General features: G+C 47.3%; 2 protein-coding genes across 27 annotated transcripts in view; one reads left to right on the top strand and one right to left on the bottom strand.

The window, feature by feature from the left end:
* HSPG2 (heparan sulfate proteoglycan 2) overlaps positions 1-6,882 on the top strand; it is a 209,775-nt gene extending 202,893 nt beyond the window's left edge. For all 19 annotated transcript variants that reach the window (XM_083629125.1, XM_083629129.1, XM_083629131.1 and 16 more), the window contains 4 exons: positions 1,285-1,355; positions 1,681-1,764; positions 2,759-2,862; positions 4,739-6,882. In XM_083629125.1, coding sequence (XP_083485251.1) covers positions 1,285-1,355; positions 1,681-1,764; positions 2,759-2,862; positions 4,739-4,911 — 432 coding nt within the window. In that variant the 3' untranslated portion in view covers positions 4,912-6,882. The remainder of the gene's footprint in view (positions 1-1,284; positions 1,356-1,680; positions 1,765-2,758; positions 2,863-4,738) is intronic.
* Positions 6,883-10,700: 3,818 nt separating this feature from the next.
* Positions 10,701-25,754, bottom strand: LDLRAD2 (low density lipoprotein receptor class A domain containing 2). Of its 8 annotated transcripts, none has more exons than XM_083629581.1 (7): positions 24,787-25,304; positions 24,041-24,195; positions 21,718-21,847; positions 15,560-16,024; positions 14,268-14,417; positions 12,385-12,522; positions 10,701-11,158 (listed from the first exon to the last, which is right to left on the bottom strand). In XM_083629581.1, the coding sequence occupies exons 2-7, from the start codon at positions 24,083-24,085 to the stop codon at positions 10,935-10,937; spliced, it is 1,152 nt and encodes a 383-aa protein (XP_083485707.1). In that variant the 5' UTR covers positions 24,086-24,195; positions 24,787-25,304; the 3' UTR covers positions 10,701-10,934. The 8 variants fall into 8 exon arrangements, with proteins under 8 accessions (XP_083485707.1, XP_083485711.1, XP_083485712.1 ...); XM_083629585.1 differs by having other exon boundaries at positions 23,781-24,195; XM_083629586.1 differs by lacking the exons at positions 24,041-24,195; positions 24,787-25,304 and adding an exon at positions 25,312-25,754.
* Between the last annotated feature and the right edge of the window lie 579 nt (positions 25,755-26,333).

Below are 26,333 nucleotides of genomic sequence, written 5' to 3' on the forward strand. Positions count from 1 at the left end.
AATAAATTAGTAGTAGTAGTAGTAGTAGGCAGGAGACTGCCCCCATGGGGGTGAGAGCATTCTCTCCCAGCAGGAGGTGGTCCAGATTCCTGCATTGCAGGGGGGTTGAATTAGATGACTCTCGGGGTCCCTTCCTACTTCACAATTCTATGAATCTGTGATTATAAGACCCCCTCACTATGCAGCGCAGAGACTTATCATCATCATCTTCATAGAAGTGTAGAGTTGTAAAGGATCCCAAGGGGTCATCTAGCCTGACCCCCTACAAGACAGGAATCCCCGAAAGATGGCCATCCAGCATCAGTTTAAAAACCTCTGATGAAGGAGAGTCTGCCACCTACCGAGGGACTGTTCCACTGTTGAATTGCTCTTATTTAAAACTAACTGAAATCATAGAATCATCGAATCATCGAATCATAGAGTTGGAAGAGACCACAAGGGCCATCGAGTCCAACCCCCTGCCAAGCAGGAAACACCATCAGAGCACTCCTGACATATGGTTGTCAAGCCTCTGCTTAAAGACCTCCAAAGAAGGAGACTCCACCACACTCCTTGGCAGCAAATTCCACTGTCAAACAGCTCTTACTGTCAGGAAGTTCTTCCTAATGTTTAGGTGGAATCTTCTTTCTTGTAGTTTGGAACCATTGCTCCGTGTCCGCTTCTCTGGAGCAGCAGAAAACAACCTTTCTCCCTCCTCTATGTGACATCCTTTTATATATTTGAACATGGCTATCATATCACCCCTTAACCTCCTCTTCTCCAGGCTAAACATGCCCAGCTCCCTTAGCCGTTCCTCATAAGGCATCGTTTCCAGGCCTTTGACCATTTTGGTTGCCCTCCTCTGGACACGTTCCAGTTTGTCAGTGTCCTTCTTGAACTGTGGTGCCCAGAACTGGACACAGTACTCCAGGTGAGGTCTGACCAGAGCAGAAAATCAATCATAAGCTAAAAACGCCTATCAACATTTTTACACATCTGGATAAGCAATTGCCTTTAAAAAAATGTTTTTAGCAGGCACCAAATAGAGTACAGTGAAGGCACCCAACCGATGTCAGTAGGCAGGGGGTTGCAAAGTGTTGGTGCTGCTACACTCAAAGACGGGATTTCTTACAAATGTGGAACAAGTAAAACGTGGCACCTGAAACGGTGCCTGTTCCTTAACAGTTGATGGGCTCCAAGGATGCTTCTCTCCCTCTATGGGATGACCCCCCCCACTGATGCCTAGGGGGGCCATCTCCTAAGGAAAGGAGAAGGTGAGAAACAATGCTCTGGTTTCTGTCACAGGAGGAAGGAGAGAGCGCCAAAGCGAAGGACTTCATCAGCCTCGGGCTGAAGGACGGGCACCTGGTGTTCAGGTGAGGGAAGAGCTCATGATATTGGCCGCTCTGCGTTGGGGCTCCGGGGTGGCCAGTGTTGTGTAGTGTTTAAGAACGGTGGACTCATAATCTGGTGAACCAGGTTCACGTCTCCGCTCCTCCACATGCAGCTGTTGGGTAACCTTGGGCCAGTCACACTTCTTTGAAGTCTCTCAGCCTCACTCACCTCACAGAGTGTTTGTTGTGGGGGAGGAAGGGAAAGGAGAATGTTAGCCGCTCTGAGACTCCTTCGGGTAATGATAAAGAGGGATATCAAATCCAGACTCTTCTTCTTCTTCTCTGACACTGATCATGTTTCCTGCAGTTACCAGCTAGGAAGCGGAGAAGTGAACATCCTGTCCGAAGACCCAGTTGATGATGGAGAATGGCATAGAGTGACAGCCATCCGGTGAGACGAGTGTGGAGAGATGTGGCTTGGGACATGCCTAGTTTGACAAGCCCAAGCGTTAGGGGGTGGAGAAAGGCATAGGGCCTGTTCCCAGAACAAGGCGGATTGAGGAGCAATTTGTGTGCTTCTGGGGCTGGGGATGCTGTCCCAGCCCTTGAAGCTGACCCAGAAACTCCAGCGGGTGAAGAATGCCGCGGCGAGGCTCCTTACGGGGTCCTTGCTGCAGGATCACATTCATCCAGTGCTTTACCAACTGCACTGGCTCCTGGTGGAGTACAGGGTCAGGTTTAAGGTGCTGGTTTTGACCTTTAAAGCCCTATGCAGCCTAGGACCCACGTACCTATGGGACCGCCTCTCCTGGTATGCCCCGCGGAGGATCTTAAGGTCCACAAATGACAACACTTTGGAGGTCCCAGGTCGCTAGGTGGTTAGATAGGTCCCAACTAGGGCCAGGGCCTTTTCAGTACTGGCCCCGACTTGGTGGAACGCTCACAAGAGACTAGGGCCCTGCGGGACTTGATATCTTTCCGCAGGGCCTGCAAGACAGAGCTGTTCTGCCTGGCCTTTGGTTTGGTCTGATCCTTATGTTTTCCCTCCCCTTATGGTTTTGATCCATGGGCTACTTTTAAAATGAGGCTGCATTATAAATTGTAGTTTTAACCTGTATTTTAAATTGTGTGTGTCCCCCCCCCCATTATGTTTTTATTGTAATTTTACTGGTGTTAGCCGCCCTGAGTCCGGCTCTGGCCGGGGAGGGCAGGGTATAAATAAAAATTATTATTATTATTATTATTATTATTATTATTATTATTATTATTATTATTTTGATCCGTGTGAGGTTTCCCCTGTGGAATATCCTTGGACCACATTTCCAGTTCTGTTCCTACGGGCAGACGACAAGCACTTCCTTATCCATGCTCATCCTCTCCAATCCAACCAACCTCACTCAAAACCACCTTAGTCCTTCTGACACACTCTCCCGTTCCTCCTCCAGGGAAGGGAAAAGAGGCTTCCTTCAAGTCGACGGCGAGGAGATGGTAGCTGGGGAATCTCCTGGCAAGAACGTCATGGTGAATACCAAAGGTCGAATCTATATAGGTAAGTGCCTTCGTCTCAACAAAGCCAGGACCACTTTCAGGGCACTTTGGGTGTATGGGCTTCACACTTCCCCTTTTCATTTAGTCTTCGGCAGTCCTCATCAACTGAGTAGGTTTTCTTCTTCTTCTTCTTCTTCTTCTTCTTCTTCTTCTTCTTCTGTTATGTTTCACTCAGGGGTAGAGGCATGAGGTGGGAACAGGCTAGAGAATCATAGAATTGTAGAGTTGGAAGGGACCACAAGGAACATCTAGTCCAGCGGTTCTCAACCTGTGGGTCCCCAGATGTTGTTGGTCTACAACTCCCATCATCCCTGAGCTCTGGCCTTGCTAGCTAGGGGTGATGGGAGTTGTAGTTCAACAACATCTGGGGACCCACAGGTTGAGAAAGGCTGATCTAGTCCAACTCCATACAATACAGGACCCTTTTGCCTCAAAGTAGGACTCGAACTCGTGACTCTCATGCTCTACTGAGTGGTGATGGCCGCGGCAGCAGCTTCTGGCAAGATCTCACAAGATCTTGCTGGAACCCACTGTCGGCACCACCACTTTGCAGGTGATGCCGCAGAACCCAGGTCAGGGTGCCAGCAGTGCGGAAGCACCTTCCCATTTCGCCTAAGGCAACAGAACAGGATGTGCCATCCATGCAGGAGGGCATCATTTTTCATGTTTCCTTTCAACGTTGATTGCCACACTGGCTGCTGTCTGACTTCTAGAGCCTTTCCATGCAAATAGTGTAAAATTCACAGGTGCCACATGACAACTTTGTGGCATCAGCCCTCCTGAATTTTGGAAGGACGGTCAAAGGACCCTCACCCTCAAAGCTTTACACTTCAGTCTGGACCGTGTCAATGTCTTGTCACTTTCAGAGCACTCTCAGAGCCACCCCTCCCTACAGGATGTACCCGGGTGGACATTATCAATTTGCTAAGCAATGCTTCTTCAGGAGCACCTCCTACAAATGGTTTATTGAATATTTATAGATAAATTGTAAACAGATAAGAACATTGGCAGGATTATTGTAATAACCTGCATAAGAGTATATATTTAAAGGAGATGAATAAATGTGCAAATTAAGTTACCGTATTGGCCCAAATATAAGCCGCACCCAAATATAAACCACACCTTTAAAATTCAAGGAGGGGAAAGAAAAGAAGACAATACCCAAATATAGGCCGCTCCATTAAAATTCGGCAGGCACTCACGCCTGTTCCGTTTTACCATATGTCTGTTTCAGCAGCGTTATCGTAAAAGCCATTTTTTGTAAGGTCGCGAATTTAAGCCACACTTTAACTTTTCACGGTCGGAATTTGGAAAAAAAATGAGGCTTATATTTAGGCCAATATAGTAATTTGGATATACAGAAGATATTAAAAATAAATTTAAGGAACTGCAGAAGTCAAGTTTTGAAATGTTAAAATGATTGCAAAATCAGTGAAATATCTGGAAAGTATAAAATAATTTTTTTAAAAAGGAACACCTACAAAAAAACCCCAGGAGAAACACAACAAAAGGGTTTTAATGTATTTCCCTAATCATGTTTCTACATTTTCCCTTAAGAAAACATAGAAAGCAGCTTGCATGAATTTCATTTTAAAAACGTGGTCCACATGGCAGCGACAGTAGCAAGTGGGATAGCAATATGAGAACCTTGAAAAGTCTACACGCCTCTCTGAAGGATGCGGTGCGATTAAATCCCACGGCCCAAATGAGGCAGCATCAGTGATGATGCTGAAAATCAAAATCTTGGGATGGAGGCTGTGGTCCCTGCCAGCCTCCCAAATCCTCCCAGTGACTTGAGGAGGAGAAAGAGGACAACAGCCTCTCCCCTTCAGGGAACACACTTGCTGACGGACGGCTCTTCCTTTCCCCCTGCACAGGCGGAGCACCTGACATCCAAACCCTGACCACGGGAAAGTACATCTCAGGGATCACGGGCTGCATCAAGAACGTGGTGCTGATCAACGACCGGCCCGGCCAGCAGCCTCAGCAGCCCATTGACCTGCACCATCACTCGGAGGCCGGCCTCAACATCCAGGAGTGCTCCTCATAGGCCGGGCTTGCCTCTTAACCACACTCTTCGCTGTTTTATTTTTTTGTCATCAGGCCAATTGAGAGACATCTATTGTTATTATTATTATTATTTTATTATTATTATTATTATGAATTTTTTTAAAAAAGAGAAACACACACACTCACAAATGGTGCTTTGCTGCTACCAAAAGAAAATGGGGGTGGGGTGGGGAGACATGGGAGGGAGTTGGTTTGTGAGGGTTTTTTTTGTGGAAGTGACAGACCGATGGGGGCCACGCAGGGCCTGTCGTCGTCCCTCCACCTTCCCCAGCCCTCACGTGGAAGGACAGAGAGAGAGAGGGCACGGTGGACACTTAAAGGACTGGAGAGCGGCATTCGTGAGAGGTGCTTGGACAGAGTCGTGCCTGAGGTTTTCCAGGGATGAGCATCTCAGACAGGGCCCAACGTGCCGCCTTGCCCTGAAGAAGCTGCTCTGAGGCCGAGGGGTGGGCAATGTGGTGACCGCGTGGCTTCTCTTGCTTCCGCTGCTGGGCTGGGCTGGGCCAGGCAGGTTGTGACCAAAGATACTGTCCTGTCTTGCCCTTCCCCTCCTGTCTTGCTTGTGGGGTGGGTGGGTCTCTGTAACGTGGTGCCCCATGCCCAACTCCGTAGCAGCATCCAGCACTCCAGCCAGGGCAGGATTCGCAGGAGCACCGAGGAAGGAGGGAGGTCCTTTGCCCTCGTCCTCCAGCATGAGCCAAGCTTTTCAACTAGGACAAGTTTGAGCTTCCTGCGTTTTGTCGCAGTGCCCCATGTGGCACTGCCTGCCTGGCAGAATCGAGTTTGCTCCCACCCCTCACACATCCAGGCTAGGCTGTGGTCAGTGTTATTTTTCTAGAAAAAGAGGTGCTGGAACTCACCATGAATGCCTCACTGGTTCTCTTTTTAGTGGCAATGACGCCCGCCCAAGAAGTGCTGGAACGAGTTCCAGCCAGGAACGGCTGCGGCGCCTCAGTGCGTCCTCTCCACCTGGTCCTCAGTGACACATGCAAAGCCATACGGAGTCCCCCTGTGCTCTGGCTGGTGCAGAAAGCAGCCGAGAGCCCAACACCAAAAAGCGGGCAATGGTTCCCATGCCTTAAGCGCCGCAGGGCAGAAATGGGATTTGCTCCTCCCAAGCCATCAGTGCCTTATTAGTCTGCGTGGGGTGTCCCATAGATCCACACCTTCTTTTGCAGTGTACAGTCCCCCAGAGCTGCAGACACCCCAGGGCCTGGCAGGGCCAGGTGAGGAGCTGTTGCAGCCTCGTCTGCTGCCTGGGAAGCAGGCAGGTAGGTCTCTCATCAGCATTTCAGAGGACCAGGCTGCCCCCTTTCCGTGGGCAGGGGTGGGGCAAGAGTGTTGCAACGTGTGCAGGAGAGCTGCGATGGGCACCCCACACAGCAGCTCCTGCCAGCCTCCCAGTGCCACAAGCACTGGAGGGCAGGAGTTTCCCGTCCAGCGTTCCCAGGAGGGCGGCAAGATGCTTTGCTGGGGGGTGAGAGGCAGAAGGAGCCCATTGCAGCTGGGGAAAGGGGGTTTCAACTGCTGCCTTCTCCTCTCAGCCCTGAGACACTGAAGAGGGCAGACTTTGGAGCTGATCTTCAGCTAACTATAGTGCCTTTCCTTCCCTCTTCAGACAGCCCTGGGTGTTGCCCCTGCAGACAGTGCTGGTGCCAGGCAGGCACTAGAGGGCTTATCTTTTGAGCTTGGGCCTCACCGGATTGTGCTCCAGCCAGGCTCCCACATTCCCTTAATGGTGTGGCTGGCTCTGGCTTGCCCCATGTGAGCCTTTGCTGCCAGTGTTCACTCTGCCTTGCCTGCTTCCTTCCAGAACCAGAATTATACTGCCTGGGAGGCACCATGATGCTTGTGTCACTCCAGAACTTGTTCCTGCCTTTTGCTTCCCCTGCCTGCCTCCCCCATTTGTTCTTTTTCTTTCTTTCTTAAATAAATGGTGCTGAACCCCAAAGTCCGTGTGTCAAGTCTGTGGCTCCCTGTCTTAGCTGAGGTTGTGTGCATGCCGTACATTTAAGCACACATGCGCACACAAATCTTGGGAACTAGCTTGTTAAGGGTGCTGGGGACTAGCTCTGGGAGGGGCAAACAACAGTTCTTGGGATTCTTTGTGGGACAGTTGTGTGCTTTAATGGGTGGCACTGTGGGCAAAATCACTGAACCTCTTGGGCTTGACAGTTAGAAGGTCAGCGGTTCAAATCCCCGTAATAGGGTGAGCTCCTGTTGCTCGGTCTCAGCTCCTCCCAACTTAGCAGTTCGAAAGCACGCCAGTGCAAGTAGATAAATAGGTACCGCTGCAGCGAGAAGGTAAACAGTATTTCCGTGCACTCTGGTTTCTGTCACGGTATCCCATTGCACCAGAAGCGGTTTAGTCATGCTGCCCACATGACCTGGAAAGCTGTCTGTGTTCAAACGCCGGCTTCCTTGCCGCAACCCCATAGTTGCCGTTGACTGGACTTAATCATCCAGGGGTCTTTTACCTTTTTTACCTTTTGCCTTGGACAGCATTGCAACAGCTTGGCCAATGGGAACTGAAAACAACACAGGAGGGCAGAGAAATTCCATACTGGTCTCTGGGTTGATTTTGTACATACCAAGCCTGGTAAATCAGCTGCACATCCCAAAATAAGTAAAAAATCCCTTCCATGTCAGTACTTTCCTTTTCCCAGTGTGTTCTGCCTTCCCTTATGACTATGCTGGGAACATATGAAGAATAGGCCTATGATTAAAACAGTGGGTTTTAACCAGTGTTAAGGGGTGCCTTGAATGATGGTCAGGGGTGCCAAGGCAACACTGGTCTCTGTCCCTCTTCCCTTCCCTTCCCCCTCTTATGCCCTCTTGCATCTCTGCCTCCCAAAGGCTTGTGCGGCTGTTTATTGCAGCAGCCCTGGCTATAAGCTCCCCATGTGAATGGTATCTCTGAGAGGGACCTCTCTTTGGTGCAGGGGCGCAGCTCAAAGACCAGGGGCGGCAGCAGCTGCTGCCCAGAGGACTCCCAAGGAAATAGGAGAGGAGGCTGAGGGAACACTCCACAAGGGAGGGTGTTTGAAAAAGGGTGAGAGGCTGCCAGCTCTGCAAGCAAGGGGTGACATAACTGGGCTCCTGAACCCCACTGTGGTGCCACAGAAAGAATGTAGTTGCGTCAAGGGAGCCATGGACTCAAAAAGGTTGAAAACCTTTGATCTAAAATACCCACATTTCAAAGCTTGACATTCCCTGTCTCTGATAGCATCCCTGGAATAGGTGCCTGACTTGGTGCCTCAATATAAAACGAGAGGGAACATCTGCGGGTCTCCTTTGACTTGATCCCACAACTTGGGTCTTTTTCTTTTCGTATAGTGGGAAGTCAGCTAGATGAACACGGGCTTTCCTTCCCCTGTCGTAAGCTGACTGCTTGCTTAAGAGGAAAGATCTCAGGCCCAGAGCAAAATAGAAACCCCATCCACACACCAAACCTTTAAAGTGTTTTTGGGCCACTTTAACGGTCATGACTTTCCCCCCAAAATCCTCTTGTGAGGCTCTTGTGAGGGGGGTGGGTCTCCTAAGCACCCATAAAAGTGCAGTTCCAAGAGCTGTTCAACAGAGGAAGGTGGTAGACTCTCCTTCCTTGGAAGATTTCAAGCAGTGGTTGGATTGCCATCTGGCAAGGATGCTGTAGCAGAGATTCCTGCATTGCAATTGGTTGATTCCATGAAACCAAAGTGGTATATGACACAAGAACTCTTGCACATCCTGAATACTGGAAGATTTGGCCCCTATCTGGACAGGGATAGCCTAACTACTGTTGTCTGTGCTCTGGTAACTTCAAGGTTAGATTACTGCAACGCGTTATAGGTAGGGCTGCCTCTGAAGATGGTTTGGAAACTTCAGCTGGGTCAGAATTCAGTGGCCAGGTTGCTCACCGGAGCAAGACGGTTTGAGCATATTACACCGATCCTGGTCTGAGTGCACTGGCTACCAATTAGTTTCTGGGCCCAATTCAAAGTGCTAGTTTTGACATATAAAGCTTTAAACGGCTCAGGATCACAATACCTCAAGAACTTCCTCTTTCCATATGAACCTACCTGGACCCTGAGGTCATCTTCTGAGGCCCTCCTTCCTGTGCCGCCTCCTCAAAAGGTCCGGAGGGTGGCAACATGAGAACGGGGCCTTCTCTTCAGTGGCTCCCCATCTGTGGAATGCTCTCCCCAGGGAAGTTCGTCTGGCACCTTCATTATACACCTTTAGGTGCCAGGCAAAAACGTTCCTCTTTTACCAGGCCTTTGGTTGACCTGTTTGACATCCTATACCCTTTTAAAATGCGGCTCCTTTGGGGGGGGCTGTTATTGGGTTGTGTGGGGTTTGCCTGTTCATTTAGAAACTGTACAGGCCGGGGAGAAAGGGCTAAAAATGTAGACCAATAGGAAAGCTGGAGGCAGAGCCTACCTGTTTATAAAAGGGCTTAGCCCAAAGTTTGAGTTACTTGTTGGTGGGTAGTTGGTTGGTTTTAGTGGGTTGTTTGGTTGGGAAAGGCAGTTGGAAATAGAGAGACAGTTAATGCAGTGGGTTCTTGTGTGAGGGGAGGTAGAAGAGATAGAGACAGGATAAAATTGGACTAAGAAGGTAAAGAGTAACAACATTTGGAATGCAGTTAAAGTTTGTGTCTGCAATAAACTACACTCTTCTTTGCTAACTTGAGAACCTGACTGAGGCAAAGTGATTTACCGGGGAGGACCTGGTTGGTGGCAGCAGATTAGTGTTGTACGGGTCAATAGTCCGTGAGAAAACCAGGAGCGCCGTACAAACGCCACAGGTTGTTTTTATTTTGATTACATATATTGTGGCTTTTATGTTGATCTTTTCTGTGAACCACCCTGAGACCTCTGGGTATAGGGCATTATATTATTATTATTATTAATAATAATAATAATAATAATAATAATAATAATAATAATAGGAAATACTACTTTACTTAGTGCATAGTTAAACTAGGGAACTCCCTCCCACAGAAGGCAGTGACGGCCACCAATCTAGAAGGCTTCGATAGAGCATCAGGGAAATCCATGGAGGTCAGAGGCAGCGAATGCTTAAGAATTGCAGTTGCTGAAAAGCACAGGAAGAAAGGGTACCCTTGTGCTCTGGTTGCAGATTTCCCACAAGCATCTTGGCAGCCACTGTGAGGACACGATGCTGGGCTAGATGGGCCATTGGCCTGATCCAGCAGGCTCTTCTTGTGTTCTTAAATGCATGGTGTGGATGTGAGCTTGTCTCAAGACCTGGTGCTGGGAGGGAGCCTTAGTTTGAACCCACTGAGGAAAGAAGCAGGCATCTCCTGCCACCTTGTGGGAGATCAGCCAGTATACATCTGTCTGCTTAGCCCAGGGGTCAGCAACCTTTTTCAGCCGTGGGCCGGTCCACCGTCCCTCAGACCATGTGTGGGGCTGGACTATATTTTTGGGGGGGAAGAAAGAAGTACAAATTCCTATGCGCCACAAATAACCCAGAGATGCATTTTAAATAAAAGGAAACATTCTACAGTGTTACCTTGGGTTACATATGCTTCAGGTTACAGACTCCGCTAACCCAGAAATAGTACCTCGGTTAAGAACTTTGCTTCAGGATGAGAACAGAAATTGTGCTCCGGCAGCGCGGTGGCAGCAGGAGGCCACATTAGCTGAAGTGGTGCTTCAGGTTAAGAACAGTTTCAGGTTAAGAAGGGACCTCCAGAACGAATTAAGTTCTTAACCCAAGGTACCACTGTACTCATGTAAAAACACCAGGCAGGCCCCACAATTAACCCAGAGATGCATTTTAAATAAAAGGACACATTCTACTCATGTAAAAACACGCTGATTCCCGGACCATCCGCGGGCCGGATTTAGAAAGCGATTGGGCCAGATCCGGCTCCCGGGCCTTAGGTTGCCTACCCCTGGCTTAGCCCCATCATGCCTCTGCTGCCAGCTGCACCCCTTCTGGCCCATGCTCTTCTAAAACTAAGGGCCTGTGACCCTGCCCCCCATCTAGGAGTCACACGGGTGGCTCGGTGCTTCCATGTGGGGTGACCTTGGGGGGCTTCCGGCGGGTGCAGCTGCGTGGGCAGAGGTGGCAGGCAGCGCAGACGGAATTGCAACCGGGCAGGTACCTGCAGGCGCCCATCCTCCAGATGAACCAGCCTGGATTCCAGCAGCACCAGAACATGAAGGCAGCGCCCAGGATGGCAGCCAGCGAAGCAAGGAGAGGCTTGCGTTTATCTGTGAAGGAGGAGAAGGAGCCTGGTAAGTTGCAGGGAAATGGAACAAATTGTGTTCCCCACCAAACAATTGCCCCAGCTGTGCTATTTTGATATTGTTGTTCATTTCAAAAAATACAAGACACTGCTTGACTGTGAAGAAAAACTTGGAGCAGTTTACAAAAAGGGTAGAACAAGAAAATCAAAAAATTACAACAATAAAACCTACAAAAATTTAAAATACTAAGAGATTCAAATTCACTTTAACTTTATAAGCATGTGGATAGGCCTAGCTATACAAAAATGTTTTATATATGATATGTAATGAATTGAAAAAGACGTTTAAAATAACGTTTGGAAAAAACAACAACCCAGTAGCTTTTATTTTGGGAATTATAGGGACAGAACTACCTAAGCTGTACAGAAACTTATTCATGTATGCGACTACAGCGGCAAGAATGTTACTCGCCCCAAAATGGAAAACAAGCCGAAGTCCCAGCAAAGGAAGAATGGATGCAAAAACTTATGGAATATGCAGAAATGGCGAAACTTGCCGGAAGAATGAGAAATCAAGAATACAAACTTTTTATAAAAGAATGGAAATAGTTTATTGAACATTTACAGATAAGAACGTTTGCATGGTTATTGTTAAAACCTGCAGTTTTATTACAGTATATATTTAAAGTAGATGAATAAATGGGCAAATTAAGTTAATTTGGATATGCAGAAGATATTAAAAATAAATTTAAGGAACCTCAGAAAGAGAAGGGAGAAAGTCAAGCTTTGAAATGGTAGAATGATTGTCAAATTAGTGAAATGTAGACCTGAAAAGCATTTTTTAAAAATGTTTTTAGCAGATTTCCAGGGGAGATGAATGGCGGTTTGGCTGTCTTCCTGTTAGCTCCTGCTGACTTGGTGATTGATAACAGATAGTCTGACTATCACTCTGGAGATAAGGGATGATCTGGGAGTTACCCTCAAATGCTTTGAATGAGGCTGTTTTTCTGCTGTATGCACCTGGAGACTTGGATGGGGGTTAGAGTGAGTGGGCGAGCTGAAGAGTTACCATTGTGCCAAACAACATGGAATCACCTTTCGTAGGTAAGAAAGAACTGTGTTTTTTAGCTGAAAAGAGTACAGTGATAGCCACCTGCTTAGTATAAATAGGCAGGGAGTTCCCAAAAGGCACACTATAAACAACCAAGTTATTACAAGACCTCATTCCTGCCAGCAGTGGTGCTGCTGTACCTGTTTTGTCCCAGGTGGCAGTGCCTGGGGGCAGGAGCTGGCTTTCCTGGGGTCCTGCGCAGGTCACCTGACTTGGCAGGGCGTTAACTGCAGAAGAGGCCTCGGCATTATTCAAGGGCGGCAGGAGCGTGGGTGAGCCTGGAGTTGAAAAGGAGAAAGAGTCAAAAACAGTAGTGGCCTCTGTGCTGCCACGGAGAAACCAAAGCAGAGGGGCGTAGCCTCCTCCCTTTCCTAGCAACTTAAGGGGCCGCTGCAGCCATCAGGCTCAGGCATTCAGCCTCACGTTCTCACCCATTTTTTAAAGTGATCATGAGCAAGGAATGGCACTGTTATAAGAATTTTAAGGTCGTATGTATATAAAATAAATGTTCATAACTGTGTATATAAACCACATGTCAGAAACCCCATAGAAAAAGTCCTAAACAAATTGACCTCAAATATTTCTCTGCAAGGTCAAAATGGGAAATCTCCCCATTGTCTCTTTGCTCACAAATCCTGTCTTAAGGGCACTTTTAAGATATGAATAGGGTGTGAGCCCAGTAGTTATCATAACAAAAGAATGGCCAGGCTCCCCAGGTAATCCAGTCAAGTGACCATTAACAGGTAACCTGGCAGACATGATTAAAAACAATGCACTCAGATTTCTGTTGTAGACCGCCTTTTCTGTGATGTAGGGATGATGTTTCTGGGGGTGGTCTTGGACTCCAGGGCGGGCAATTTAAAATGTCTATATAAGGGCTTGCGCGCATGGTTCGGGGTTCTCCTCCTCTCTCCTGCGTGTGGGGGAGCACCCTGTTGCAACAGTTAATAAAGATCAGGCTTACCAGCTGCTTTGCTTCTCAATATTCTCTGGTTGGCCTCTGTTACCGTATTTTTCGTTCTATAGGACGCACATTTTCCCCTCCAAAAATTAAGGGGAAATGTGTGTGCGTCCTATAGAGCGAATGCAGGCTGCGCCGCTAAGCCCAAAGCCAGAACAGGAAGACGGAGCACTGCGGAGCGCTCCGTCTCGCTGCTCTAGCTTGGGGATGGCTGTGCGCTGTCCTGCAGAAGCAAGCAAGGCTGTTCCCAAGCCAGAACAGCGAGATGGTTGCTGCTCTAGATTGGGAACGGCTGCGCGCACAGCCTCTCCAGGGCAGCAGGGTGCCTTCACCCCGCTGTCCTGCAGAAGCAAGCAAGGCTGTTCCCAAGCCAGAACAGCAAGAGGGAGGGCTCCCTCTCGCTGCTCTAGCTTGGGGATGGCTGCGCGCACAGCCTCTCCAGGGCAGCGGGGTGCCTTCACCCCGCTGTCCTGCAGAAGCTAGCAAGGCTGTTCCCAAGCCAGAACAGCAAGAGGGAGGGCTCCCTCTCGCTGCTCTAGCTTGGGGATGGCTGCGCGCACAGCCTCTCCAGGGCAGCGGGGTGCCTTCACCCCGCTGTCCTGCAGAAGCTAGCAAGGCTGTTCCCAAGCCAGAACAGCAAGAGGGAGGGCTCCCTCTCGCTGCTCTAGCTTGGGGGTGGCTGTGCGCAGAGCCTCTGCAGGGCAGCGGGGCGCTGAGCTCCAAAGGCTTCAGGGATCTTTGAGGCTGGTGGTGGGGGAAAGCAGCGCTTCCCCCCACCGCCAGCCCCACAAGCTCTGGTGAATGTACCTTGAAGACACCTTGTTTTAGAGGGGGAGAACAAGAAAAAAAATTTTTTCCCTGTTCTCCCCCTCCTATGGTCCGATGCGTCCTATGGTCCGGTGCATCCAATGGAGCGAAAAATACGGTATTTTCTCCTACCGAGAGAGAACCTACAAAAGGACTCTATATGGGCTCTTGGGTACCCCATAAGGGAAAAGGAGCAGGTTTTTATTTACTTATAACAGCACATACACACACCCTCTTCCTTCTACAGCCACCAACCTTTGCACCAGGCTGGGGACTGGGCAGCCTGGTCTGTACCATCCCCACAGTTATCAACACTGCTGCCATCGCAGACTAGGCTGGGAGGGATGCACTTGCCATTGTGGCAGGGAAAATACGACTCTGTGCTGCAGGCCGAAGCGTTCAAGCCTGCAAGGGGAGGGAAAGGCAGATTTTGCTGTTCTTGTGGTTTAATGTACCTATACAGTGGTACCTCGGCTTAAGAACTTAATTCGTTCTGGAGGTCTGTTCTTAACCTGAAGCTGTTCTTAACCTGAAGCACCACTTTAGCTAATGGCGCCTCCCGCTGCTGCCGCACCACCGCTGCACGATGTCTGTTCTCATCCTGAAGCAAAATTCTTAACCCGAGGTACTATTTCTGGCTTAGCGGAGTCTGTAACCTGAAGCGTATGTAACCCGAGGTACCACTGTAATCAGTGCTTTTTAATAGAAAAAACGGGGCCAGTACTCACCACTTGTTACAGTTGTTACAGTGAGGTGCTGGTACAGCGTACCTTTGAGTATCCCCAGATAAAAAGCACTGCCTAGAATGCACCTCCCAAACTAGCTTAAAACAATAGTTATAATGCATTTAACACAAGCATTGAAATTTTTAAAAAGGTAAAGGTAAAGGACCCCTGGATGGTTAAGTCCAGTCAAAGGTGACTACAGGATTGTGGAACTCTTCTCACTTTCAGGCCGAGGGAGCCAGTGTTTGTCCACAGACAGCTTTCCAGGTCATGTGGCCAGCAGGACTAAACTGCTTCTGGTGCAATGGGACACATTGACGGAAACCAGAGCGCATAGAAACGCTGTTTGCCTTCCCGCCACAGTGGTAACTATTTCTCTACTTGCACTGGTGTGCTTTCGAACTGCTAGGTTGGCAGGAGCTGGGACGGAGCAACAGGAGCTCACCCCATTGTGGGGATTCGAACCACCGACCTTCTAACCGGTAAGCCCAAGAGGCTCAGGGGTTTAGACCACAGCGCCAGTTACCCTGACAGCAGCCCAGTGGTCCACATCTCCTGCACCTTACCCTTAGGGTTACAGTGCTGGACTAGGATCCAGGAGAGACCAAAGTTCAAATCCCCCCACTGGGCAACATGAAACTCCCTGGGTGACCTTGGAGCCCAGTTGCTGCCTCTCAGGCTCACCTGCCTTCCAGGATTGGGAGGGTTAAATGAGGAGGCATACACCACCTTGAGCTCCTTGGAGAAGAGGTGGAATATAAATGCAATAACATTAAATTAAAATAAGATAGAACGGCATTGCAGGGCTGCTTCCCGCCTTACCAGTTCGAATGGAGGTGAAGTCACCGACAAAGTCGACACGAGGTTGCTGGCCACGAGTCACGAGCCTCAAGGTGAGGAAGTTGCCGGTGGAGATGACGGGCCTTGGGATGTTCTTCCCGCACAGCGGCATCCCCAGGGGCTTGGCGGTGTGGTTTTGGCCATCGTAGAATTGCACGTAGGAGCCTGCTGTGCAAGGGTCAGGGGTCTCCCGCTCCCTTCTGGACTTGGGAAGGACCAGAGTGGGGTGGTCGTTGCTGGCCAGCGTGCTGGAAGGCGAGCGCACCATGCTGTACACCAGGAAGAAGCGGAACTGGAACTGGACCTTGTCTTTGGGGGTTGCTGCTTGCATGGTCAGCTGGCAGTCGGTGCTGGCCACTACAAAGTAGTAACGGCGGGAGTCTCGGTGGGACGTCAACACCATCCCATCCCCGTGCAGGGTCTGGCCGCAGAAATCGACCACGCTCACTGTTGGGCAAGAGGGAGAGGAAAAGGGAAGTCATTGGCAAGGCACAAGGTCATAGAAGAACAACGTTCTGGATCAGGCCAGAGACCTATCTATTATATTATTATTTATTATTATTATTATTATTATTTCAGATGTATACATTTCACTAATTTTACAATCATTTTAACATTTCAAAACTTGACTTCCTTTCCCCTCTTTCTGCTGTTCCTTAAATTTATTTTTAATAGCTTCTCCATATCCAAATTAACTTAATTTGCTCATTTACTCATCTACTTTAAATATATACAGTGGTACCTTGGGTTAAGAACTTAATTCGTTCTGGAGGTCCGTTCTTAACCTGAAGCTGTTCTTAACCTGAGGTACCACTTTAGCTAATGGGGCCTCCTGCTGCTGCCACGCTGCCGCCGCGCGATTTTTGTTCTCATCCTTAAGCAAAATTCTTAACCCAAGGTACTATTTCTGGGTTAGCGGAGTCTGTAACCTGAAGCGTCTGTAACCCGAGGTACCACTGTACTCTTATAAAACTGCAAGTTATTACAATAATCCTGCCAGTGTTCTTATCTGTTTACAATTTATCTCTAAATATTCAGTAAACTATTGCCATTCTTTTATAAAAGATTTGTTGTCTTGATTTCTTTTTCTTCCAGTAAGTTCCGCCATTTCTGCATATTCCACAAGTTTTTGTATCCATTCTTCCTTTGCTGGGACTTCTGCTTCTTTCCATTTGGGGGCGAGTAACATTCTTGCCGCTGTAGTAGCATACATGAATAAGTTTCTGTACAGCTTAGGTAGTTCTGTCACTATAATTCCCAAAAGAAAAGCTTCTGGGTTTTTTTTTACAAAAGTTATTTTAAACATCCTTTTCAATTCATTATACAGTCGTACCTTGGATCCCCGAACACCGATGGAGAACCTACAACAGACCCTATAAGGGCTCTTGTGTCCCCCATAAGGGAATAAGGGCAGATTTTGCTTATTACACCTCAAAGCTGGTTAGTCCATCTCATTCAGCATTCGGTTACTGGCAAGAGATGGCTCAAGCTCATAATCAGGGCATAAGGCTGCAGCCTCTCCACCTCTTCCTTTGTCCCCCCTCCCCGTACGTAATCTTATGGGGTATACTGCCTCTGAAAGTGGAAGCTTAATTTAGTACCAACCGCCAGACAGAACTATCCTCCATGACAATTTGTGTATAACTGTGTGCAGTTTCCAGTCTGTGATAGGAATTTTATGGGGGATACTGTAGATAGTTATGCAAATAAGGGATCGAAAGTGACGTTCAGTGATTGGATAGTTTTAGAAAATTGTTACAGTTACGTTGTACTGGAGATCTATATAAGCAGGCTGGCTGAACCCTTCAGTTCAGTTCTGGCCTGGACTGTGAATAAACAAGAGCTGTTGAAGAATCGCTGTGTCGTCTGATATGTTCACCCACAACTTAACATATAACTTATATAACACATATGGTAATGTTCATAAGCGTACCAACCAAGCACGTACATAGATCAGCACAGGAAGACCAACCTGGAACCATTTTGATTCCTAAACTGAGGAAACGTTTTCCCTGCAAGGTCAAAGTGGGAAACCTCCCCATTGTCTCTTTCCTCACAAATCCTGCCTTAAGGGCACATTTAAGATATGAATAGGGTGTGAGCCGGTGACATGGCCCAGGAACTAAGTATTTATCATTACAAAAGACTGGCCAGGCTCCCCAGGCAATCCAATCAAGTAACCTGCCACACAGGAGATAAACGACAGGAGAAAAACAACATTCAAATTTCTGTTTTAGACCGCCTTTTTTGTGATGTAGGTATGATGTATCTGAGGGGTGGTCTTAGGTTACACCCCTTCTGTGATGTATGTATGATGTTTCTGGGGGTGGTCCTGATCTACAGGATGGGAATTTCAAAAGTCTTTATAAGGCCTTGTGCGCCATTTTTCTGGATTCCTCCTCTCTCCTACGGGTGAGGGGAGCACCCTGTTGCAACAGATCAATAAAGATCAAGCTTACTAGCTGCTTTGCTTCTCAATATTCTCTGGTTGGCCTCTGTTATTCTCTCCTACCAATAGGGAACCTATGTAAGGACTCTATATGGGCTCTTGGATACCCCATAAGGGAAAAGGGCAATTTTTATTTACAACAAGTCAACAAGGTGCAACGTTCGCTGTTTTGTTTTGCTACTAAGAATGAAATTACTAGAGATTTTGTGGACGAGTGAGAGTGCAATCTAATGTTCCTGTCAGAGCTGTTTGAAAATGGATGACTTAACCAAGCATTTATCAGCGTGCTAAATGAGCACACTATCACACGTGCTTAAATTATTTGCTTTACTAATTGCAACACCCAGCATATTACCATGAGCTCATTGGTGGCCCAGAGGTGGCCGAAGGAAGCCTGTTTAACCCGAAGAACACCCAGAGGATGGTTGCCTTGCTACTGTCGAGTGCAACAGAGGACAGGGTTGTTTTGTGGCAATTTAAAGTTGATAAAGAGATTTATGGTAGCGGAAACCTTTGTGGCCTAAAGACCCCTTCTCCTTTCGTCCACAGAAGTTTATGCCACTATAAATCTCTTGGTCTTTAAAATGCCACAAGACTCTATTGTGTTGCCTAATGTCAACTGCTGTCTCAATTACCCGGCACTCATTTATTTCACTCCTTTTCACCACTACCCAGAAACAACAAAATGGCCAGCACATTAAACCCAGGAATTCTGGCCCTCTAGTTCTTCCCATCAGGCTCATAATTTCCACACATCCTAGTGAGAAGAATGAAAGGCTGTACTCAAGAGGTCCCCCACCGCCTCGCCCACCACCAGCTTCTGGGAAATTTCACTTGGGCATTTTGTCACTGGCTCATTCCAACTTGCCAGTAGTGAGAGATACTGGGAACAGCCTCTGGAGACAGGTTTTCAAAAACTTCTGAACCACACCGTGTTCAAGGTAGCTGCTATGTTGGCGTATAATTGTGGAGGGGGGGGGGTATTATTTAGCTGTTTTAATTATTTATTTGTGTTTTTACCTTGTATTTTATTCTGTGAACCGCCCTGAGATCTTATGAAGAAGGACGGTGTCAGAGCTGCCCGAGGTCCCAGCTCACAAAGGACCAACGCCACTTCGTTGTTAAACACGAAAGTCTTTATTGAAGTTCAGTTTCACTTCCAGAGCCGCAGCGTGCAGCTCTACGTCTCAACCTTCAGACCGCTGATGCTCCGTCTGAGTCTCCTCCCCCCAGACACCAGTTTAAGACTCTAGCCTTGCTCCACCTCTTCCTCTGTTCTTTCCGCCTCTGGTTCCGCCTGTCCGTTGGGGTCTCGCCCTTTCTAGACTCTTCTGATGCTGAATCCCCTGAGCCTTCCCCCTCCCTCCAGCGGGCTTTAGGAGCTGGTTCCCCATCCGGGTCTCCTGCTGTCCCCCGCGCCTGTACATTTGAACTTGGCGCGCGCGTCCAGCCAGCAACTTTCCTCCTGACCGTTTCACTGCTGCTGTCACTGCTTCCCCCTTCGGGGGGGCTAGCTGCAACTGACCTCCCCTCCGTTGGAGGCGTGGTCAGCCCTGACTCACCTTCTCTCCCCGCTGGAGGCGACGCTGGCCCTGACACATGTGACTCTTCCCCCCCCACTACGCTCTGGTGGGGAAACTGGTCCTGATCCCCCGCTGCTGCTTCGGGGTTCCCCGCTGGCTCCTTGTTTCTGGTGCGTCCCCCCGGGACCCCCCTTGCCCTGACCATCGGCGCCCCCTTCTGGGAATCTTCTGATTCGCTGGAGAAGCTCATGGAATCTCTCGGGCCACTGTCATACTCCCCTACGCTGCCCTCGGATTCTTCCCCTTCGCTCTCCATTTCTTCTCTCCCCTGTGCTCCTGCTCCTGAGCCCCTGACAGACGGTATATAAACTAAATAAATAAGTAAATAAAACAAATAAACTTTGCAGCTTAATTGTTAGAAATGGTCATTCTGGAATCACAACTTGACCAGATGATCTCCAGGGAACCTCTCAACTAGGGCTGGGCGATAGCTGCTTTTCAGCATCGTGATAAACACTGGTAAACATCGTGATAAACCAGGTAAACACTGTGATATATGATATATCATGATGCCTGAAATAATGATGGCAGCAATGTCTAAGCAACACAATGACCATGTACATGCGCAATAGACAATCTTTATAGAATTCCTTCAAACCATAACAAGTACAAAATGAAATCTTTAGTCTCAAAGTCTCTGAAAATCTTTAAATGAAGCGAGGTACCAAACTGTGTACGATGAAAGACAAGCTGTGAAGCTTTGTGAATTCAGCAAATATGATGTCCAACACTGAACAGTGAGTCTGGATATTGACTACTGTTTCGTGGAATTCTTTGTCAGTGTGGTGGGAGGATATAGAATTGCTTCATAAACCCATCTTATTTCAAATGAATGTATGTAAATGAAAATATCAAATGCTGTGGAACAGTGCTCATGTAATAATGTAGTCATAAGGATGGAGCTATGTAGAGGCATTACCTGGCTTCACAGTTTTTCCTGCATCATGATTTTTTGCATAGTGCACACACAAATCATGATTCATGATATATTGCCAGGTCAAAAATTATGAAATCGTTATCACAATATGGACTTCAAACCAGCTTTGGACGATATATCGCCCAGCCCTACTCTCAGCTCATGATTATTATCTTTCCTGGGGCAGTAAACGCAGCACTTTGTGGCAACCTTGTTGTGCTACAGCCACAATCCAAGCCATATTGACTCCATGAAAACCAGCAACATGGAAAAAAGAGGCAGGCAAGGGCAGTTAAGATACTTGGATGCTACACTAGGTCTTTTGACTTCAGCTCCCATCACCAACCCAGTCCCCGTCTGGTAGAGATTTAGGGGCCAAGCCAAGATGTCAATCCAAAATTGCCTGGGAAAGAAATTGAGGAACTGGCTAAAGCAGAGCTTTCCAAACTCTGTGTCGCGACAGTTTAGTGTGTTGGCTGCAGTGTGTTGGTGTGTTGTGCAAATGCTCCTCTCGGGACTGGAAAGGGGTTTGTTAGTAAAACTGAATTACTGTGTCGCAAAATGATGCATGTCTAAAAAGTGTGTCACTAGCATGAAAAGTTCGGAAAGTTCCTTTAAAAAAACAAAAACAAAAAAATTGGAATCCTTTTTTCTGGATGGAAATCAGATGGAAATTCCCAGGTGTCAAAAAAGGCTATTTACGTATGCCACTACTGTGGCTCATGTTTCGTTAGCCCGAAAATGGAAAACGAGAGAGGTCCCAACTAAAGAAGAATGGCAACTTAAACTGATGAAATATGCGCAGCTTGCGGATCTAACATATAAGAGAACAAGAAGAACATACGTTTAGAGAAGATTAGAAAGATGTTTATTGAATATATGAAGGAAAATTGTGTACACTTGAAAACATGGGCAGCATTAAGATAAATTCAACAGTGTAAATAAGTTTTGATGGCTGTAATAATGGAATACTTAGTGGTTTTTAGTTTATATAAAATATGCAGGGATTTATGTTGTGCAAAATGAACCATGGGAAGAGAGGAAGGGAAGATATTGATATTTTAAGGTTGTTTAAATGAATATTCTAAAATGTAAAACAGAAATTTAATAAAAATTGTGACTGTTGAATTGCAAAAGAAAAATGGGAAAAAAGGAAAAGTTTGGAAAGTTCTGAGCTAAAGTTTCAGCCTACCTGTCTGCATGGTGGAGACTGCAGGGACAGCAGCGTTCAGGAGAAGCAGCCATTTCCCCCACGCCTGCAAGGCTCCTCGATGGGCTGGTTTGCTCATCTTGGTCTCTTTCGGGAGCCCCTGCATGCCAGGCTATAGCAGAGGAAAAGGCAGGAGTGTGTGAAATGGCAACAGCTGTGAGAAGCAGGGTTTAAATGGACCACCCCAGCCCCTGGTGACCAAATCAAGCCGGGGATTGCATTTGCGTGATCTGACAAGGGAACAAAAGGAGAGGCTGGCAAGCTTATTGCAAAAGAGTCCCACCCTGGTATAAGTGTGTGCTTTTCCGAAACGGGCAGCTTAACTTTTGCCCTTCTTCATGCTGGCTTTTGCAGACGCTGTCTGCACATCGCTCAGTTGCCATGGGAATGACGGGAGACGGATGGAGCGATGCAAACATCCTGTCTCAGGCAATCTAACCGAACGCCTCGGGAATCTTGAACTGGCTCCTGGCATCACCATGTGCCAGCTCGCACCTGCTTTCTGGACGATCCCACGCCTGAGGCTGGCAGTTTTGCAAGTTGGGTCCAAGCAAAGCCAGCCAAATGGGAAACACGCTGACAGACACTGCTGGGTCGTTGGCTGAGGGTGGTGCCACGCCTTCAGGCTCACATCAGCACCATGCCTTTACAACGCAGCTTCCTGTTTTCCTATCCGTATCTCTTGCAGCTAAAACCACAACTCTAGTCCGTGAAACCTCAAGCCACAATGCATTTAATGGTCTTTGAAGGTGCACACAAGGTTCTGTGTTGCTTCGGGAAGAACATGATCCTGCAGCTACCAGTGGAGACATATTCCAACTGACCTAGCAGTTAGATGGTGTGATTTTGTTTCCATCAGTTCCCTCCTGCTCTGTTTTTTTCATTGCTTTCGCTTCCACAAAACCATTTTTCTTTTCTCTCTGTTTCCCCCTTCTTCCTCCACCACTTCCAGTGACTTTACTTGAGTAGGTTTGTCTCCCATGTGATAGGAATTTTATGGTCTTAGACATATGGTGATTTTCATAAGTGTACCAACCAAGCACATACATAGATCAGCACAGGAAGACCGACCTGGAACCATTTTGATTCCCAAACTGTTCCAAACTGACCAAATGTTTTCTCTGCAAGGTCAAAGGAAAATGGAAAAGCCTCCCCATTGTCTTTTCCTTCACAAATCCTGTCTTAAGGGCACATTTAAGATATGAATAAGGTGTGAGCCTGTGACATGGCTCAGGAACTAAGTATTTATCACTACAATTTATCACTATCCTAGGCCCTTCACGGCCTAGGACCCTCGTACCTACAGGACCGCCTCTCCCGGTATGCCGCATGGAGAGCCTCAAGGTCCATGAATAACAACACCCTAGAGGTCCTGGGCCCTAAGGAAGTTAGATTAGCTTCAACCAGAGCCAGGGCCTTTTCAACACTGGCTCCAGCCTGGTGGAATGCTCTGCCTCATGAGACCAGGGCCCTGCAGGATCTGATTTCTTTCCGCAGGGCCTGCAAGACAGAGTTGTCTCGCCTGGCCTTTGGCTTGGAGCCAATTTGATTCCCTCCCCCTCTTTCTTTTTTCTTTTCCTTTCTCCTCCTGCGATGAGGCTACATTTTAATATTTTAATGCTTCAATATTTTAATGTTGTATTTTAATTTTGTTTTTAAGTTGTATTCATTCAACTTATTTTTATTATTGCTTGTTAGCCGCCCTGAGCCCCGCCTTGGTTGGGGAGGGCAGGGTATAAATTATTATTATTATTATTATTATTATTATTATTATTATTATTACAAAAGAATGGCCAGGCTCCCCAGGCAATCCAATCAAGTAACCTGCCAGACAGGAGATAAACAAGGACAGGAGAAAAACAACATTCAAATTTCTGTTTAGACCGCCTTTTCTGTGATGTATTTCTGGGGGTGGTCTTGAACTACAGGGTGGCAATTTCAAAAGTCTTTATAAGGCCTTGCGCGCCATTTTTCTGGGTCCCTCCTCCTTTCCTGCGGGTGAGGGGAGCACCCTGTTGCAACAGTTGAATAAAGATCAGGCTTACTAGCTGCTTTGCTTCTCAATATTCTCTGGTTGGCCTCTGTTATTTTCTCCTACCTATAGGGAACCTACGTAAGGACTCTATATGGGCTCTTGGATACCCCATAAGGGAAAAGGGCAATTTTTGTTTACAACACCCACTTGCCACATTTTCTTATCTCCTTTTTCTCCTGCCGTCTCCTTTTCCTGTTCTCAGTATTTTCACTCATGTTTTCCCCTTCAGTCATTTTCTTGTTTGGCTTGAAAAACAAGGGAGTTGCCTGCCTCAGATGGTGGTATTTTTCCATCTGTCTTTTCTCTTGGCCTCATTTCTTCTTCACTGTCTTTTCTTTCTTATTCCACACACAGGGCCAGATTGATGAGGCCCTAAGCTACTGAAGGTAATGGGGCCCTTATATGTCCAGCTGTCCTTTGCATAGCTGTCAACTTACAGATTTGAAAATAAGGGACCAGCAGCCAAAATAAGGGACCTGCAGCATCACCTGTTCCAGGCACTCCAGTCTTCCTCTCCTCCTGCAGTCTGGTCAAACTCATGCTGGTAGCTTCAAGAACACTGTCCAACCAACTTTGTAACCAGAGGTTCAACTGAATAGAATCTGAATCACATGCACCACAAGGCCTATGCAGCCTCAACTTAAGATGGCTCCCCGGCCTGGCTTTGCACTGCAAAGTTTGCAGCAGCACGTGCAACAAAATGGCGTCCAGCATTTAAAAACCCCCTCAGCTTGCATTAACTAGCCACACACAAGGCATGCAAGCTCCACCCCCCAGTCGTTCTTAGACTCCTTATTGGGTGAGCAACGCAGCCAAGCAACACAGTTGGAGCTTCCCTCCGCCCTGGCCGGCAGAGAGGGAGGGAGAGGAGCTGCTTCCTTTGAAATTTAAGGGACATCATTTAAGGGACATTTAAGGGACATCCATCAATAAGGGACAGCAGCGGGACACAGCGCTGGGATAAGGGACTGTCCCTTCAAATAAGGGACACTTGACAGCTATGGTCCTTTATCAACAACAAATTGTCACTTTTTTTGGTGTTGAATATATGCTATATGGTAATTTATGGACCTAACAGGCATCTAAAGCCATTTGCACATAACAAAATATGTATTTTATCAAAGTGTTATGAGAATTATAAGGTCTAAGATATAAAATAAGTGTTCATAAATGTACCAGGCGCACACACATGCGTGCACGCACTCACACAAACACACAAAATGTCTCAAACAGTATAGGAAAACAGTTCTAAAGCCATTTTGACTCTTTCAGTGACCTCAGATATTGTCTCTGTGCTCACAAATCCTGCCTTAAGGGCACATTTGGGTATGAATAGGGTGAGCCAGTGAGAAATTACCATAAGTATCTATCATCACAAAAGAATAGCCAGGCTCTCCAGGTAAACCCATCAACAGGTTTCCTGCCAGACAAGATTTTGTTGTAGACCGCCCCTTCTGCTGTGATGTATGTATGATGTATTGGGGGGGTGGTCTTGAGGTACAGGGTGGAAATTTCAAAGGTCTATATAAGAGTTTGCACACCTTTCTTCTGGGTCTCTCCTGCCTCCTGTGTGTGTGGCTGTGAGCAACCTGTTGCAACAGTTAATAAAGATCAGGCTTACTAGCTGCTTTGCTTCTCAATATTCTCTGGTTGGCCTCTGTTATTTTCTCCTTCCGATAGCGGACCTACTTAAGGACTCCATAAGGGATTAACATATTCTGCTAAGCAAAAGTGATTAATACTTCTGATTTTTGCAAGGGACCCTCCCCCCCCATGGTTGCCCCCGCAAAAGGCTTCTCCTTGCAGAGACGTAGGGCGGCTGGGGTGGATATCCTCCTCACGTAAGACAGTCTGGTTCGTTGGAGATGTGTGCCTTCTGCCAGCTGCCTGGGGTCATTCACAGGCCGACGTGTCTCTCTCTTTTCTCATTTATGGCGCTTATATCCAACCTGGCACCTCAGAGCAGTCCTAAAGTGGTTTCCAATCTAATTCTACCTGACTTGTTCTTAATGCATAGTTGACCACATCTACGGCTGAATGCTATATCAATCACTAGTAAAAGTTTAATAAGGAGGTTTTCACGCCTGTCCAATTCTGTGTTCCCTTTCCCACCCTTTAATTTATTGGTGATTAATGCCTATATGCAACCTTTGCTTTGTACTTGTGTTGACCAATCAGCAACAAGCACATATGTGGCAATGCTGTAATATTCAATAAAAGAGGCTCCTTGAGACTTGCTCAGGAGATGCCTCCCAGATGACACTCGCTACCTGTCTGTCGTTATTTCAACCCAACAAGAAGATTTTTTTGAAAAAATCCGTAAGCCCCGGGGTCACAATTTCAGAAAAAATCTGACTTTCGGCAATTCACTCAAAAATGGTGCCCAATGGTTGCAAATGCTCCCCTGAAAGGTTTGGCGGTCGAAACAGAAGGCTTTTTATCTCAGAACAAGAAATCAGACCTCGACAACTTAACCGGCGGAAGAAGATTTTTTTGAAAAAATCCCTAAGCCCCGGGGTCACAATTTCAGGAAAAATGTGACTTGCGGCAATTTACTCAAAAA

Source organism: Podarcis filfolensis, assembly GCF_964270895.1.
Source record: "Podarcis filfolensis genome assembly, chromosome: 8".
Lineage (NCBI taxonomy): Eukaryota > Metazoa > Chordata > Lepidosauria > Squamata > Lacertidae > Podarcis > Podarcis filfolensis.